General features: G+C 37.5%; 1 protein-coding gene across 1 annotated transcript in view; it reads left to right on the top strand.

Annotated features, from left to right (window-relative positions):
* Positions 1-16,870, top strand: part of SLC26A7 (solute carrier family 26 member 7) — a 115,549-nt gene that overhangs the window by 50,723 nt on the left and 47,956 nt on the right. Inside the window, exons 5-6 of the mRNA XM_032869060.1 lie at positions 11,969-12,121; positions 15,745-15,827. Coding sequence (XP_032724951.1) covers positions 11,969-12,121; positions 15,745-15,827 — 236 coding nt within the window. The remainder of the gene's footprint in view (positions 1-11,968; positions 12,122-15,744; positions 15,828-16,870) is intronic.

Genomic DNA, 16,870 nt, shown 5'->3' with positions numbered 1-16,870 from the left:
AAATAACTGGAATTTTTTCAAGAGCCAGCTCTGTTGCAACTTCTCATGGAGGTCATCTACTGGGATTGGGGCCCAGTTTGACTACAGGACACTCTACCACTTTCATTCAGTATTGTGAACTCCAGTTTGGCTCAAATCACAGGCCTGGGCAAAATTGGTGGCTGGAGCCCCAGTGGCCGACAATGAGCTACTAAAAGTCACTTGAACCTGAGGGAGGAACCTATGGCCAATTTCAAAATATTACCCTAATAATACTCCATTGTTTTTGTCCCTTTTTGAAGCTGACCTAAAATCTCTGACTGCTCAGGAAGTCCTATCCTATGGAGCTTTATAAGAAAATGAATGTTTCATCAATAAACTGGAGGGCAACCAAACTTCACTTTACTTAATTTCTTAATTTTATGTAGTAGAGAAGGAAAAAAAATATTTCCGTTCTACTCTTCTAGGTTCTGAGCTGTGGACCCTCTAACAAAAAACCAGATTAACCAGAGAAAACCAACAATTTTATTAACCTGGGTATCATATAGGCAAGGGAGAAACTCAGAGATGAGTAACTTGAGAAAGGCTAGAATTTGGGTGTAAATACTTTCTTCACCCAAAACAAATGAGGAAAGAGTGTGTGGAGCCAAGTTATGAGAAGGTGACCAGGGAAAGTACTGTAAACAAGGATAAGGTTTGCTGTGCAGATGTAAGTTCCTTCTTCTTTTTTTTTTTTTTTTAAAGATTTTTTATTTATTTATTTGACAGAGAGAGATCACAAAGCAGGCAGAGAGGCAGGCAGAGAGAGAGGAGGAAGCAGGCTCCCTGCTGAGCAGAGAGCCTGATGCGGGGCTCGATCCCAGGACCCTGAGATCATGACCCGAGCTGAAGGCAGCGGCTTAACCCACTTTAGCCACCCAGGCGCCCCAAGTTCCTTCTTCTTGATGGGAATGCTTTGTGAGTTAGAGTCACCCTTTCCTTCTACAGAGACTGAGACACCTTATAGGTGGAGAGTTCCTTTATGAATGTAAATTTCTCTTACAAAAGGGTCACTTATATTCTGTTTCCAGAGCTTCCTTGTGTCTGCTGTTTCTCAAAATAACAACCTGAAGATAATCCTTATGTCAAACAGGTATATTTTGGGGTGGCACATCCTGAGCTCCCACAATGTAATGCTGCATAATAAGTAACATTAATGTTTTATAATGAGAGAATTCTGACTCTCAATTTTCTTGATCTTAAAGGCTAAATAGTAGCTTAACATATAAGTACAATAATTTCTTCATCTAATGCCTGATGTTATGGTAGTTTGTGGTGTTTCACTATTATACACGGCTTCACGAGGATCTTTGTTATTTGTATGTTATTATCTGCATCACTAATTATTTCATTGGGATAAATTCCTAGTAATGGAATTACCGGATCAGAAGGATATAAGATGTTTGCCAAATTTCAGTCTGAAAAGTTGTGCTCATTAATATTACACACTCACCTTATCATTGTCAACTCTTTTTAAAATTTGTCACTATTTTTAAAATTTGTCACTCTGGTACCTGAAAAGTAGTAGTATCTATCTGCTTAAGTGTGTGTTTCTCTGAGTGACTGGTAAAGCAGTCCATAAAGATAGCAGTTGGCAACATGGAGCTGGAAGCTGGTTCTGAATTTCTGCTATTTAGGTAATATCCTGCTCAATGACTCATTCATTATAAGAGAGCTTAAAACTAAAACAAGAGCGCTGGAACTGAGCCTGGAGGCCCCAGATCAAAGGAATGCAGACCAAAGTAGCTGTAAGCTGTCAGGTGATGGGTCCCTTATGACTTCTGGTGACACCAGGTCTATACCAGAGAACCAAATCAGCACTGGATTCTGTCTTGACCTTCCTGAATGGTGTGCTCATCTGTGTGTGGGAAGTGTAAGGAAATGTGAATGAATTACAAATTAGCCTCTTCAGTCATATTCACACACAAATAATCATCCCTCCTTTCTCTAGTTCTGTTAAAAAAGGCAGGAGAGCCTGATAGGGGAATGACATTCAGTCTTTCAACTTGTTTCTCTCGTGGCAAGTATATGAAATGCCATGTTAAAGTGTTTTGTGTATGATTTCTTTTTTCCATTTTATTTTCTTGTGAGGAAAACTGTAAGCTACTTAATCTTTGCCTTGTCTGTCAAATCCTCTGTGGCTTTTTGGAGGCAAGGGGTTAAGTTCTCACAATGAAACAGGATCAGATTTTAAAATATTTATAGATGGCTGGCTTTACAGTCACCGTATTCAGTTGGTGGGAATTGCTAAGCTGTGTGCTGAGGGAAAATGAAGAAAGTTGCTATTGTTTTTCCGTGTCCCAGAGTCCTACACTGTTTAGTTGCTGGGTTGGAATGGTGCTTTGATTCTTTGCCAGGGTTTCAAAAATGAATGTGGTTATTTTAACGTCAAAAATTGTGGTGATCTGAGCTTTAGATTGAGAAATAAGTTTTGTGTCATGCATGGGTTCTACTGGGATGTTTGCAAAGTGAGCTTTGGTGTAGTTAGGCTGAGGAAGCTGACGATGATAATGTAAGTGTGAACTTGTCCCTAGCTTGTTTGGGTGGGGTGTGCAGGACCAAATCTGAACTCAGCTCTGAGGTATAGAACAGAAAATAAAATGGAGGCCTTGATCATCAGGGCCAGAGAACCCAGAAGAGGGTGAATTAACACATTGGGGGATTGTTCACTTTTTGACTATGTTTCCTACCTCTGAGGTTTCACAACTCTTCTATCCTTTTTGAAAGTTACTCAGGCTGATGGGAGATAAAGAATATGTAGCTGATTATCTTTGGAGCATAAATTAATATCTAAAGTATTTGAGACTTTTGTATAAGAGTCAGTGGTCACGCCTAATTTTCTCAGCCGGAACACTCATTTTTCTTAAAAGAATTCAAGTTTGGCCAACGAAAATGTCTGTTGATTAATTTGATAGTTGCCATCTTTGCTATCAATGTCACCTTCTGCCTTCATCCTGTTCTGAGGTCACTGGAGGTTGGGGTCTCTCCTTTCTGCCATGGGGATGGTTTCTTAAGTGTCTTCTACCTGGGGGATGCCTGATGCTGTGCTACTAAGAGAATCTGATTCTCTAGTTTGAATATCTAAAATCTCTATCCCTTTGGTTGCTCTGAACTGGTGGGTGTTCTTGCCTCAGCAAAACATTTTTAAAGAGAGGTTTGAGTCAGAAACACCTGGTGGCAAGTTCTGCCCTATCAGATTGTAGAACAGATGTCTGATAGGTCGTAAGAAGTAGATGTGCCCTAATGCTTCTCCCCTTTCTACATCTGCCATGTAGATCACATGCCACCAATGCCAGCTAAGATCAGAGAGGCCACTTCTTCTCTTCTAGCTGAAAACTGGTAAGAAGCTTCACCGGAGGAGGGGCTCTCCAATAAGTGTTAAAGCCTACTAAAGCTTTCAGCTCCTGGTTCTTCGAGTGCCTCTCTCAGAATTTCTAGGATCTTTACATGCAGATAGATCCCCATGTACACCCTTATGATTTCCTTGATTCCCAAGAAAAGTGGGTAGAATTAGGCAAAATTCATCTTTCTTATTTAACTTCCCAAATTTCCTCATGCATCATGTTTTACTTTCCCCTTTGTTATGCAAGTTTTATCTCTAAATTCATATATCTCTAATAAATTTTAAATTATGGCCATTTCTTAATGATCTTTGAAGTATTGCACATTCTTTTTTAGTTACTTGTTGGGTAAAAATCAGTTTTTTTCTCTGAGTTGACTTTTAGCTCTGCTGATTTTATTTAGGGCCCATACAGTCAGGTAGGCCATAATTCATCTTTTCTTTTCCTTAGAAAGAGGCAACAGGAGAAAGAACTTGAGAATTTTAGAAGCCCATATTCAGATCATAACTCTGGTCTTGACCAAACCAAGTATCTTTGACTTCTGGTTGCCTGTTTCATAAACTGATGATAATTATACCTATCGGGATTCATTCCCTAAGTGAAATGCCTAGAACATATTCATTAAACAGAAGCCATTATCTTTGTACTAGTAATGCATCGTTGGATATAACAAATTTAAGATTTTTGAAAGAGCTTCTTATGTAAGAGATACTTCTGTCTATTAATAATAATAGAATAGTAATAGATGGTTTTCCTGTAAACTGTGGAGGACTCGATCAGATAACCAAAGCTAAACAGTAAAACAAAGTTATATCTCTTCTTGCAACTTAGAAAGATGACTTCAAAATTTATAAAACTTAAAAAAAAATAACTGTATCTGCTGTTTATAATAAGTTAGTCATCAGAATTCAAGAAATGCTATATTTTTGTTTATTTTTATTTAAAAATATTTCCATCTATTCAGCTCACCACCCCAATAGTTAAAAACTCACTTAACAAATTATAACAGTGCTGGAATACATTTCACACTAAGCAGAAGCAATAACATTCTGTCTTGGGACTCTGGCAAACCAGTGACACTATCTTATTCCTGTCTTTCTTACAATTCGAATATTTGACTGATAGTTGGTTCCCCACATACATAAGAGGGAAAAGTTTAATTCTTCTCTAGAATATTTTTTTAAATTTAATTTAATCTTATTTTTTTCAGTGTTCCAAAATTCATTTTTTTTAATTGAGAAATGATGATGTATCTTTTGTTAGAAAGGATGTTTCCCCAAAAGGCACAATAAAAATTACAAAAATTCCTAGTTCCTATTAGCACATGTGGGTTTCTTTGAGATGGCGCCAGTGTCTCAGCCTGGAGCAACATATGATAAATTTGGCTGAGTTAGTCTCATTGGCATGGCTTCATGTGAGTACTGTTCTAAATAATTATGTACAGTTCTGTACATTAAACCCAAGAGCACAAGGCAAGCTTGGCAACATATTCAATTACCCTTCTTGGAAGTTTTTATTTCCTTCCTTAAATCTGAGGAGTTTCAGGACTGAAAAACAGTTTCATTCCCACCCCAATCCCTGAAGTACAAGCAAGCATTTTCTAGTTTGGACATCCCCGAAGGCTGCAAGGCAGGAACCAAGAATGTTAATAAAATGGGGTAGAAACATCAGAAGGAAATCAGAGCCAATAAAACATTTTTTTTAATAGAGAATGAGCTCACAATTAAATATGTACAAATGAGGTTTATATGTGGAGAATTAATCTACTTTGAAGACCTAGGCCCTCTGGGAATTCTGAATGAAGAACACACTTTGGTGGTTTAGGAAAGCCTATGTTTTCTCTTCAGTTACTGTGACATGTCTATTGTGAATTGCTGGGATGTACAATATACCCTGAAAAATGGACAGAATAAATTGAAGGGGAGAGGAAAGGAATGTTCACCTGTAGCTTGATTCAGTCAGTGATGTTGGGGATAGAGAATGTGGCAGGTTTAATTTGGATATGGAAAAATTATGTGGGAATTTATAACAAAGATTACTTTAAAATTCTAAATCAGAGGGCAGTTCATTTTTGCAACTCAACCATCTTGGGTTGAGCTCTCTCTATGCCCCACAACTCACTGAAAATCAAAGCACTACGAAATCCATGCTCAAGTGATTCAAGTTAAACTTCATCTCCTAAACAAGGGATGGCCGGATGCCACCAAGGCTATGGTGAGCTTGGTTGTACGTATTGGGAGTTTTGTGTGCCCTGTTGTTTCTAGTGTCGAGCACACCATACTTCCCCTAGTTCACATTTGGGTTGCAGACTTAATTTATCCCTTAAAGCAATAGTGAATAGATTTTTTTAAGATTTTATTTATTTATTTGACAGACAGAGATCACAAGTAGGCAGAGAGGCAGGCAGAAAGAGAGAGAGGAGGAAGCAGGCTCCCCGCTGAGCAGAGAGCCCAATGTGGGGCTTGATCCCAGGACCCTGAGATCATGACCTGAGCCGGAGGCAGAGGCTTAACCCACTGAGCAATCCAGGCACCCCAATAGTGAATGGATTTATTCCCAGTGTGAGAAGCACTTGTTGATCAGAAGTTTGCATATAATTATGTAAAAAAAAATAGAATGTGGGTTTTTTTTTTTTTTTTTCCCCCCTATCTTTGGAGGTTTTGTTTGTATTCTTGAAAACACAGCCTGGGGTTAAGCTTTCAGCTTAATATATTTCTCTTGTTTTTCTGTTTGAGTGACTTTAAGAAGTAGAGGGATTTGAGGAGTTTGATTTAACAATACTGACCCTAAAATGTTTAATGATACAATGATATATAGGCAAAGTTTATAGGAGACATCAAATTCTTAAGAACAGAGAGAACTAGTACTCACATCAATTTTGGAGGGATTGGATATGGCTTTAGGGATCTGCTTAGAGATGGGATTCAAATATAATGAATTTGAAAGTGAGTTGAGGCAGGGAGAGGACATGTCTGAGCAACCGTAGCTCATGTTTAAAGGCCCCAAGGATGTGAAAGCTGCCTTTAAGAACAAAAGCCAGGGCTGAGAGTGGACTTGTCTCTCCACCTGCTAGGTGGGAGAGTTGGACTAAGTGTGAAGCTTCAAAATCAGAAATCTTCAACAGATTAATTTGGGGAGATTTTAGGAACTACACGCGGATGGGAAGATATTAGTATGTATGCATCCTTGATTTAAGAACCACTAGAATAGAGTTCCTCTGCAAATACTAGCTGACTGCTTCTTGGGCACTGAAGATGCAGTTGAGAATTAATATCCCCATTCCCATGGAGTTTTATTGAAATACTGAGGTGGGCATGAAATAGGGCAGGAGGAGACAGATTGGTGAACAAGATCATCCCAGATAATGTTAATGAAGGAAGCCAGCTCTTGTAGTTGAAGGTGGGTAATGGGATAGAGCAAAGGAGAAATGATAATACTCACCTTGTATTAATTGGGAAATTAAATGAGTCACTGCACATAAGATAGCCTAGTGCCTAGAAATGTTACTTCTCCTGCTCTTCTAGAGAATGATGATATTGAAATAGGCTCTCCTGTTCTTTCTACCACGAGCTGCCCTCCCCACATCTGCGTGTGGTGGTGAAAATATAAAAATTCCTCTGTTCAGGGAGAAAGAAAGGGTTAAGGTGAATGCACTGTACGGATTCAAGGAGTGACAGTTACTAAAAGCTTTTTGTTAAGTTTCACTTTGTGTTTTAGAAAGACTTCTATCTCAGTCAACTTGAAGAGGGGAATATCCTCTGTGTTCATTTGGTAAGGGTGTTGTAACAAATGGCCGCAGGCTAGGTGGCTCCAACAGCAGAAATGGCTCTTCTCACAGTTCTGGAGGTTGGATATCATCCGGGTGCCAGCATAGTAGTTTCCTCTGGGGTTGCTCTCTCTCCTTGGCTTGCGGATGGCCCCCCTCCTGCCTCTTCACATGGCCTTCCCCCTGACCACGCACTTCCCTGGTGTCTCTCTGTAGGTCATCATCTCCTCTTTTTATAACCGCAGGAGTTAGATTGGATTAGAGCCCACTCTAATGGCCTCATTTTAATTTAATTACCTCTTTAAAGGCCTTCTCTCCAAATATAGTCATCTAATGAGGTACTGGGGGTTAGGGCTTCAGCATATGAACTTTAGGGGAACACAGTGAAAAGCATTTGACTTGGTAACTATGTTAGTGTCCTGTGGCTACTATTACAAATTACCAGAAACCTGGGGACTAAACACAGAGAACTTTATTCTCATACTTTATTCTCAACTTTATTCTGGAGTCCAGAAGTCCAAAAATCAAGGTATTAGCAGGGCCATGATCTATCTGAAGGTTCTAGGGGAATCCTTCCTTGTCTTCCAGCTTCTGGTGGCTCCAGGCATCCTTGGCTTGTGGCTACATCAACCAAACTGTGCCTTGGTTACCCCAAAGCCCCTTCTGCTTTGTGTTCACGTCTTCTCCTCTTCTGTCTCTTGTAAGTGCACTTGTTGGATTTGAGACAAATATCTGTGCACAGATGATGCCACAAGTGTTTTCAGACCACAGTCTGAACACATGGAGGAAGCATTTATGAATGTTACAGTTTTTTTTTTTTTTCCTAGAGATATTCCTGGTTTTGTGGTTGATGACAGACTTAAAGTCATATATTGGGAATCAAGACTTGTGGATCACAAATTAGTACTTTATACCTACTATAAAGTAGAATGCTGACAGCTTTATTAAGGTTTGCTGATTGTACCATCATTCTGTTTTTCCAGTGAAACATAAAGTGATTTATGACAGATTCCTAATACAAAAATAGCACAGGAATGATAAATATTATACTAAAGGGATTATGTATTCTTTTTGGCATAAAATATATGTTAGCATATTTCATGTGGTCCCTTTATAGATAGTTCAGAAATATACTCATCACTGCTACTGAAGAATTGTCAATGATAACATTATATACTTAAAATATTAAAAACATTTTTTTTCCTTTCGTGGACATTTCATTATAGCAATACGTAGAGCATGGAGAATGCTAGTGGAAAGGATATTTGATTGATAGAAATTTCTGGTTAATTGAGTATTGGACAGAAAATCCATTAGTTTTTTTATACTTACTAACATTTCTAAACATTTAAGATCTTTCCCTTTGCCTTATGAAGTTTAACAAAATGGACATAATTTAGCTTTTTCAGTTACATAATGAGAAACTATCGAATGGGTACAACCTCCTTTGCCTGTTTTTTTTTTTTTTTTCCTTAACTAAATCCCAAATCTGAGTTTTTTCAGCTTTGGATTTTGCCTCATTCTTATAAAGATGGAGTTATTAAAAATCTGATTATTTAGATCAGATAGAAGATATAAAAAATCGATTACTTGAAATATACTGCAATAGTAGCTTTAATATTTAGCTCAAGACCTTGCCTATAATAAAACTTCAATAAACATGTTGAGTGATTAATAAATGATAGCTACAAAGCCCCATAATGTGATATAGCTCAAGTATTGATAGTGAGAAAAGAAAACTCTGGGTCCTGTCTCTCTTCATCATTCTGCTTATTCAAGTTAAATTCTCCTATTTATTATTATTTTTACTACATTAGACCAAAGTATTTATTCATTCAGCAATATTTATTGAGTGTCCATCTGCCAGACACTATTCCAGAAGTTGAAAATCCATCAGTTAAAGAAAAAAAACAAGATTGGCCAACTCAGATAAGAACACATTCTATAAATAAATTTGTTGGGGCACCTGGGTGGTTCAGTCAATTAAGTGACTGCCTTCAGCTCAGGTCATGACCTTGGGGTCCTGAAATCGGGCCCTACACTGGGCTCCCTGCTCAGCGGAAATTCTGCTTCTTCCTCTCCCTCTACTGTTCCCCACTGCTTGGGCTCTTTTGCTCATGTTCTCTCTCTCAAATAAATAAATAAATAAATAAAATCTTAAAAAAATTTGTGCGTGGGCGTGCAGACATCTATTAACTACTTCAGAAAAATCTCATTTGTCAAGAAAACAGTGAGAAACAACATATGTATCGTGAGTAGACTACTTTTATTCTTTGAAATATCTCAAAACGGATTTGTTTGGACATACCAATAGTTTTCATTTAATGTCAAGTTGTAGTAAACGGTCAATTTAAAGAATTAGCATTATAGTTTCAAAATGAACTGAACTCTTGTTTTGTTAAAGTGGTCAGTTCTGATGACACTGCTTATTTATTTATCCATACACGTATTAAACTGCCTCTGCTCTTCTGAGGGAAAGATGCTCTTCAGTGGGAGTTTTTATCCACTGGAGCTTAGTGTGTGATAGCATTCCCAGATGACTGGATTGATGAGCAATGAGAAATTTTAATGTGTGCTTAGGATGCCTAGACCTGCATTAAACGAGCATATGTAATTATGTGTTTGTATGTGTTTGCATATCTGCTTGTATCCCTTTCTCTGTTCCTGTCTCTGTCTCCATATGCCACTCGTGGCCTGCAAGCTGACTTTAGCTGTGACTTCTTCCTGTGGGACCACATGACAGTCATTAGGATGACACTCCTCATCAGCCTGCTTTTCTATTGTGTTCTTCGCGCTGGTTGTAACAAGCCTTTGCCCACCCCCACCATTCTTCTGGATCATCTTGTGAGAAGTGCTTTGCCCTACAAGTTGTTGTTTAACCCAGACAGACAATAAAAACCCTGGGGGGATTTTCTCATTCCTTTCATTCTGGGGTGGTCATTTTTATTATTGCAAACACATGTTCTCAAAATGCACATAATAGCAAATTTGGTATGGCTTGGCGGTTGAGCATAGCCCTTCCTCCCTTTCTTAGACAGGCACTTTCGTGGCATACTTTTAATACCATAAAACAGAAGGAATAATCCTCTAAACCCTTTAAAACATTTGGATGCTTGTGTTTTTTCTTGACAAATCATCTGAATGATATCCTCATTTTTGTCCTTAAATCATCAGAAAGCAATGTATCTGGACAAAATTTTCTTGACATTCCTCTAACCCTATTCCCTGTAGGATATATTTCACTAAGAGGCCTTTTGAATTTTAGTCCTCTACTTTGAGTAAGGGGTGACTATGAGAAATAGAACTTGCTCCTTCACTTGCTGTAGGAATTCAGTGAACAATTACTGTCCACAGCATGGAGAGACAGAAAAAAATGTTGTCTGCGTCTCAGATAGCTATGATATTGTAGTACCTAATTTTCTTTTCAGGTAGTGTGGGATAAAATAGAATACTGGGAAAAAGACAACAGGTAAAGCTATTCTTTTTTTTTTTTAATTTTATTTTTTATAAACATATAATATATTTTTTTCCCCAGGGTACAGGTCTTGAATCGCCAGGTTTACACACTTCACAGAACTCACTATAGCACATACCCTACCCAATGTCCATAACCCCACCCCCCCAACCCCCCTCCCCCCAGCAACCCTCAGTTTGTTTTGTGAGATTAAGAGTCACTACGGTTTATCGGTAAAGCTATTCTGATCCCTAATTATTCCTTAATGTATCTGATACACAAGTAGTGGGGTTTTTTGGGTTGTTTTTGTTTTATTTCTGTTGTTTTTTGTCGTTTTGTTTTTAAACTGTGGGCAAAAGGGATTCTGGATTTCCTACTGTGGTCCCTTTCGCTCAGTGAAGCTTTAGTTTAACTGAGTTTATTTAATTTGTTTGTTTGCAAGAGTTACAGTGTGAATGATAACATTTAACCTCTAGAATTCAGGTTCGGGTAACCTGAACCTGATGTACCTCCTTATACCATCCCTGGACCAGATCTCTAGACCAGATGGGTTAAGTCCTTTGATTAGGAAACCTACTGAGCAGAATTTTAGGAGATCCTGAAGAACATAGTCTATGTGAGCTCTTTTGATCCACTGTGTACGTAATATTTTGATCCAGTATTTTTAGTTATGGTCAGCTCATACTTGAGATACTGAAAAGAGAGGCCAAAGAATGCCAAGTTGGGCTGCTGTAAGAATAGCCTGTGACCTAGAGCAAAAGCTAGTTTTTATCACCTGAAATGACTTGAAGAATCTGTTGTGGACAAATAAAAGTGAGCTTATAAAAATCAGAGTCAGCATGATCCAACAGAAGGAGGAGTTAAGGGACATGTTGAAGATAAGCATTTAAGGCTTATTTAAAAACCTTTAAAATTATACAAGTGATATATCTTCGCAAGAGAGAATTTGGAAGATACAGATCAACGCAAATACCTCCTTATGCAGAGCTCTTAACTTTCCAGATGCATCCACAGATATTTAAAGTGCATGTGCTTGTTCTATCCTGCAGTTTGAGGAAGAGCCTGATGAATCTGCATGTGGGCAATGAGTTTTAGCATCTCTGCCCGACGAAGGCCCCGGAAGAGTCATTCTCTCTAGCAGTGTCCTTATGTAGGAAGGAGCGACCCCTGAATTTAGCGGAAGAGTCAGGGACAAAGCGGTTTTGTACATGCAAATGAATTATAGGTTGCTCTGCATTAGCGCCGACCACACTTTATGCCCACCTTTCCACACCCCACCCCTTAACATGATTTTTGCAAAACATCAATGAGTTCATTTGGAGCCAGATTTCAGTGTGGTCTGTTGTGGATGACCCCGAGTTTTGCTTGCATGTTCCCTCGTCACTGCAGATCTACGCATATGTCTTTGAAAACATCAAGTCTGTCCGACTGGAGGCACTGCTGTTATCTTTGCTGAGTATCGTGGTGCTCGTTCTGGTTAAGGAGCTGAATGAACAGTTTAAAAGGAAAATTAAAGTTGTCCTTCCTGTCGATTTAGTTTGGGTAAGTATGAAATCAACATTTAGCATTGTGCCTTACAGTGCTTGCTTGTTGTTGGGGTAATCTGCAGAGGCTCCCTATATCATTCGCAGTAATCCACAGCTATTCCTGTCTCTCATTAAAGGAGGGCTAATTTTGCGTGGCTATACATTAATGTAAGAACAGGAAACAGTTTGAGTCAATAATTTTAAAAAGGAGGCACACATGTTTTCAATTTACATAGCATTTCTCATATGCTTGTAATTTTTTTATAGGAATAATAGAACATATAACTTAAGATTTTAAATAAGGAGACATTTCTGAGGGTGAGACTCAAAAGATTTCTGGAATGATTCTCTCTAAAGCAGTAAAAAGGGATATCATATCCTATTGGTGTGGCTTCTGTATGATATGCATAGAAGTATTATTAGTTGACAAATGTCCATCAATGATTGGTAGAGTTATTAACACTTTTTTTTACCAACCTAATTTTGCTTTATTGAAAGGACACTCATGATTTTCACTGGCCGGGGCTGGTTCTCTAAGATATTTTTTGTTGCTATAGCTGGCCAAACAATGAATTATACTTTGCATTAAGGTTTATGGTTTAAGGTTTATGGGTTATGCATTAAAAAACACATTTTGAAATTTTAAGAGCCTCTAATGGGAACTCTTAATTAAACAAAGCATTAAGTTGAAAATGTAATGTTAACACAACCACAGTCTACTAATTTAATCATTAATTGGCTTTAGCTTTTTAATGGTCTTTGGGTTACACATGTACAGAACAAGTGGTGTCTAAATAATTTCACCTCTTGAAATAGTCGTTTATATTGCTGAAATGGTAGGTTTACATAAATAGATAAACCTAGCATGTTGGAAACTAACTCTACTTTTGTAGAGCTCAGGTGGATGGCCTCTCTCCATAGCTAGAACTTGTATGATTCTATACTCCTGATAATTTATGGAGATCCATGTAACATATGTGATCTATTTAATGTGTGTGTGTGTTTGTATTTCAAATAAGCCATAAAAGTGGAGGGTACTGTGATTATTAATAGTTTTCACAACAACTGTGAAACATACCATTTTATTCCCAAATCCTATAGGTATTAAGAAATCTTATTATATCTTGGGAAGCTTTATTATGTATGTTGCGTGAACCAAAAATTGAAAATAACCTTAGGTAACATGCCCCTTGAGCTAGTAATAAAAATATTACTTATTCAATGCAAAAGTAGTAAGATATACTTTATCCTTATAAAAAAGAAAAGGAGAGGTAATTCTTACACAAGTTTGCCCCTAATATTTGCAGGATCCATGGTAAAAGTACTAATGCAGGCCCCAATACTTAAAAGTTATAGATCAAAGTGTTAAATAAAACATGTTCTGGGGTGCCTGGGTAGTTGAACTGATGAACCATCTGACTCCTGATTTCAGCTCAAGTCACAATCCCAGAGTTCTGAGATCGAGCCCCATGTAGGCCTCCATATTGGGCATGGAGCCTACCTAAGATCCTCCCTCTTCCCCTCCCCCTCCTTCCCCACCCTGCTTGTATGTGCTCTCTCTCTAAAAAATACCCCGAAAAACAAAACCCAAAAAAAGCAAGTTCTGTTTTCCTGTTTTGACTAAAACACCTTAGTGATTACCTTGAAAGGTCAGAATAGAGAATGCTCCATCCTTTGAGTTCTGTCAGAATGAGGCAGCATGGGGTGAGCCAACTCCTTGGCCTGCCCCTTCTCTTCCTACTCCAGCTCTGTGGGACCCACGAGGGGATTCGTATGTATATGTGTGGCTCTTCCTGCTCCAAGCTCCAAACACATCCTCACTCTTTCATCACCAAAACTTGTCTCTTGACCTCTTCGCGGGCCACACTGGGAGGATGAACCTGGGGGAGCAGCCTTGGGCCATTGGAGCAGGAAACTGTAGATTCCTGAGTATCCAAAGTGAGGTCCAGAAAGACAAGTACAGGTGAGTTGGGCACCCCTACAAAGCTCTTACTTTATGGGGAGGGCCAGATTAGAAAGGACCAGATTAGAAAGCCTTGACTCACTGGGCCTGACTGGACCAGGATCCCCTGTTGCCCCAAGTCTAAGGGCAGTGCTGGCCTTATACACACATATAATATTAAAATAATATTGAAGAGGGAACCAATGATTCATCTGATAGAGGAATTTAATTTTGTCAAAGAGATAGAGTGAGGAAATAAGATATTGTCTGAAAGCCAATTCAGTGGCTTAAATTACTTAATTTTAATATTGCCTATAGGTATTGAACATCATGTATTCTTCCATTTTCAATAAGGAACCAGTATTTTGTGGCTGTGGTATATTTTCTTTTATAGCTTACAATATTTTCTGACCTGATATAAATATTTCATGGAAATTATTAACAATTAAAATTTATTAATCATCTTCGGAACTTTTGAATATATTAATGCTTCTGATTCTAACCTAATAGGCTGAACTTTTAACTACTATCTTCATCAGGAAACACTATTATATCACAATATTTATTGTTCAACAGTATAATCTATACAGTTTTGTTGCCTTTTTAAAAAATCCTCAAGTCTGTTGCTTCTTAAGTCTATTTGATGTTTTAAAATCCTCTGTAAATTAAGTTAAATATTATTATAGAGAAGAGAAATACACAGATAGGAAAAATCCCTACAAAATAAAATTATTGGGCATTAATTATTAAATATGTCTTAATTTGCTAGTGTGATTTTGTTATACCTTATTTCTGGCCATCTGTGTGGTAAATTTGTACTTTAAATAGATAATTGGTATGTCTCTTTTTAAGAAAAATGTATAGTATATAAGTAGATCCAAGCTAATACCAAACTGATACCATAACCATGTGAAATTCCCAGTCCCTACTAAAATTATGAGAAAAATGAAAAGAGAATGTGAAAATGGGTGGAAAATATGGGGGTGGCATGGCTAGAATGACGGAGACTGAACTGGGTTCTGAGCATCCTTTTTAAAGGTGATTTAAAGGTATGCAGGCAGAGAACACCTGATCTTGCCTATTGTAGGTCAGATAATAGAGCATAGGGAACCTGAGACTCCAACAGAGGTAATTTTAAGAACAGTGAGTTCAGCTTGTTATTAACTAGTACATTTTACTTCAAGAAATAGTAAAAGCTCAAAATTCAAAATTATTCAAAGAGACTGTAAATCGTTATCGATTACTGACCTATGTAGTCATTTATGCAATATCTCAAACTCTTGAAAGTTGGTGTCCTGGAGGGAATTGTGCTGTGATATAAAGTATTTCTTCATGTTCCAGGAGATAAGTATTTAGGTTGGTTATGGTATCTGTACACACACATACACTCCCATATTCTATTCTGCGCCTCTTCAAAATCAGTCATGTTTGGATTGACGTTGTTGGAAAGGATGTTAGAAAAGCCATATTGTGGGGATGCCATTTGGTTTTTGAGACTACAAATTAAGTGCTTTCAAGTTTCAAAGGCATTTTTTTGATTTTTAAAATTTTCTTAGTTTTTAAAAGTCTGTGCAACTACTACATTACTCTGGACAATCATGGGACACATAAACAATGTTTGCTTTCAGAAATAGCTTCAAGGTGTTTGGGAGGCCAGTAATAATTTCCTTTTTCTTTTTTCAAATGGAACCACACAGATTATTGCTGCGTCATTTGCTTGTTATTGTACCAATATGGAAATCACATATGGATTAGAAGTAGTTGGTCATATTCCAAAAGGGTAATGTAGTCTTTTTCTTTCTTTCTTTCTTTTTTGTTTGTTTGTTTATGATGGAGGAAAAGTCTTGGGGTAGGTGGCTATGGATTTCATTTCTTTCAAAGGCCCTCTATAGAACAAATTCTAATTAATTTCTATTTGAAAATGATAGAAACAATACACATATGGAGAAAGAGTAACCTTTTAAACTGTTTGCCTATTACTAGGGAAGTTGACAACTATTTTATACAGCATTGCTTCAGGTTAAAGATTTGGAAATTATTTACAAAGATATTATTTGGAGAAAAAAAGGAGGGCATTGAATTTCTAAATTATAGTCATGCTCTGGGATTTATTGTTCCCTATTCCACACATGCATTCTTATGACTATTTTTATTTCACTTAAAATGTAGTAAAAGCACATAAGCATCATTTGAAATAGCAATCCCACAGGCCTGGGTGGTGTATAATGGTAAAAGAGGGTAGAAGTAGAGAAGTATAATGGTAAAAGAAGTAGAAGTAGAGAAGTAGTATGGTTTCCCAGAGCCTTCCTCTGGACCCTAAGAGGAAGGTTAACAAGAAGTGTTCACCCTAAAAGGGCAAAAACATTGAGCCAAATATGGCCTGGAGGAACACAAAGACACCTTGGGGAAGAGAGGGGTGTCATAGGGTTATTCCCTCTTAATGGGCTGTATAAACACTGGTACTTATAAATGTGGGGCAGAGTTATAGTTGTTTCCTCTGTATTTTTATCTTCCAGTCCCAAATTTTGGTTTTTCATTACATTAAAATGGAGGAACAGTAGAAAAATTGTCAAGGGTTAAAAAGATAATTTTTTAAAAAATCCTGTCTTAAACCTTTATGTTAGATACAGGCTAATGGTTGTTATTTAAATCAACTTGGGTTTTCTGCAGGGGGTCTCTACTTTTCCACCTTTAAAAGTCAATTTATTGTTTCTAGGTCAGCTTATTATTAATAATAATTAGGGAAGCTCAATTTTTATGAAACAGAAGTTCTTATACTTTGAAATGGTAGCTCTTTTATATATCATATTAAAATATCTTAGG

Source organism: Lontra canadensis, unplaced genomic scaffold (assembly GCF_010015895.1).
Source record: "Lontra canadensis isolate GAN:19392208 unplaced genomic scaffold, GSC_riverotter_1.0 scaffold37, whole genome shotgun sequence".
Taxonomy (NCBI): domain Eukaryota; kingdom Metazoa; phylum Chordata; class Mammalia; order Carnivora; family Mustelidae; genus Lontra; species Lontra canadensis.
The sequence above is the reverse complement of the archived record's forward strand: the minus strand, read 5'-3'. Positions and strand labels throughout refer to the sequence as shown.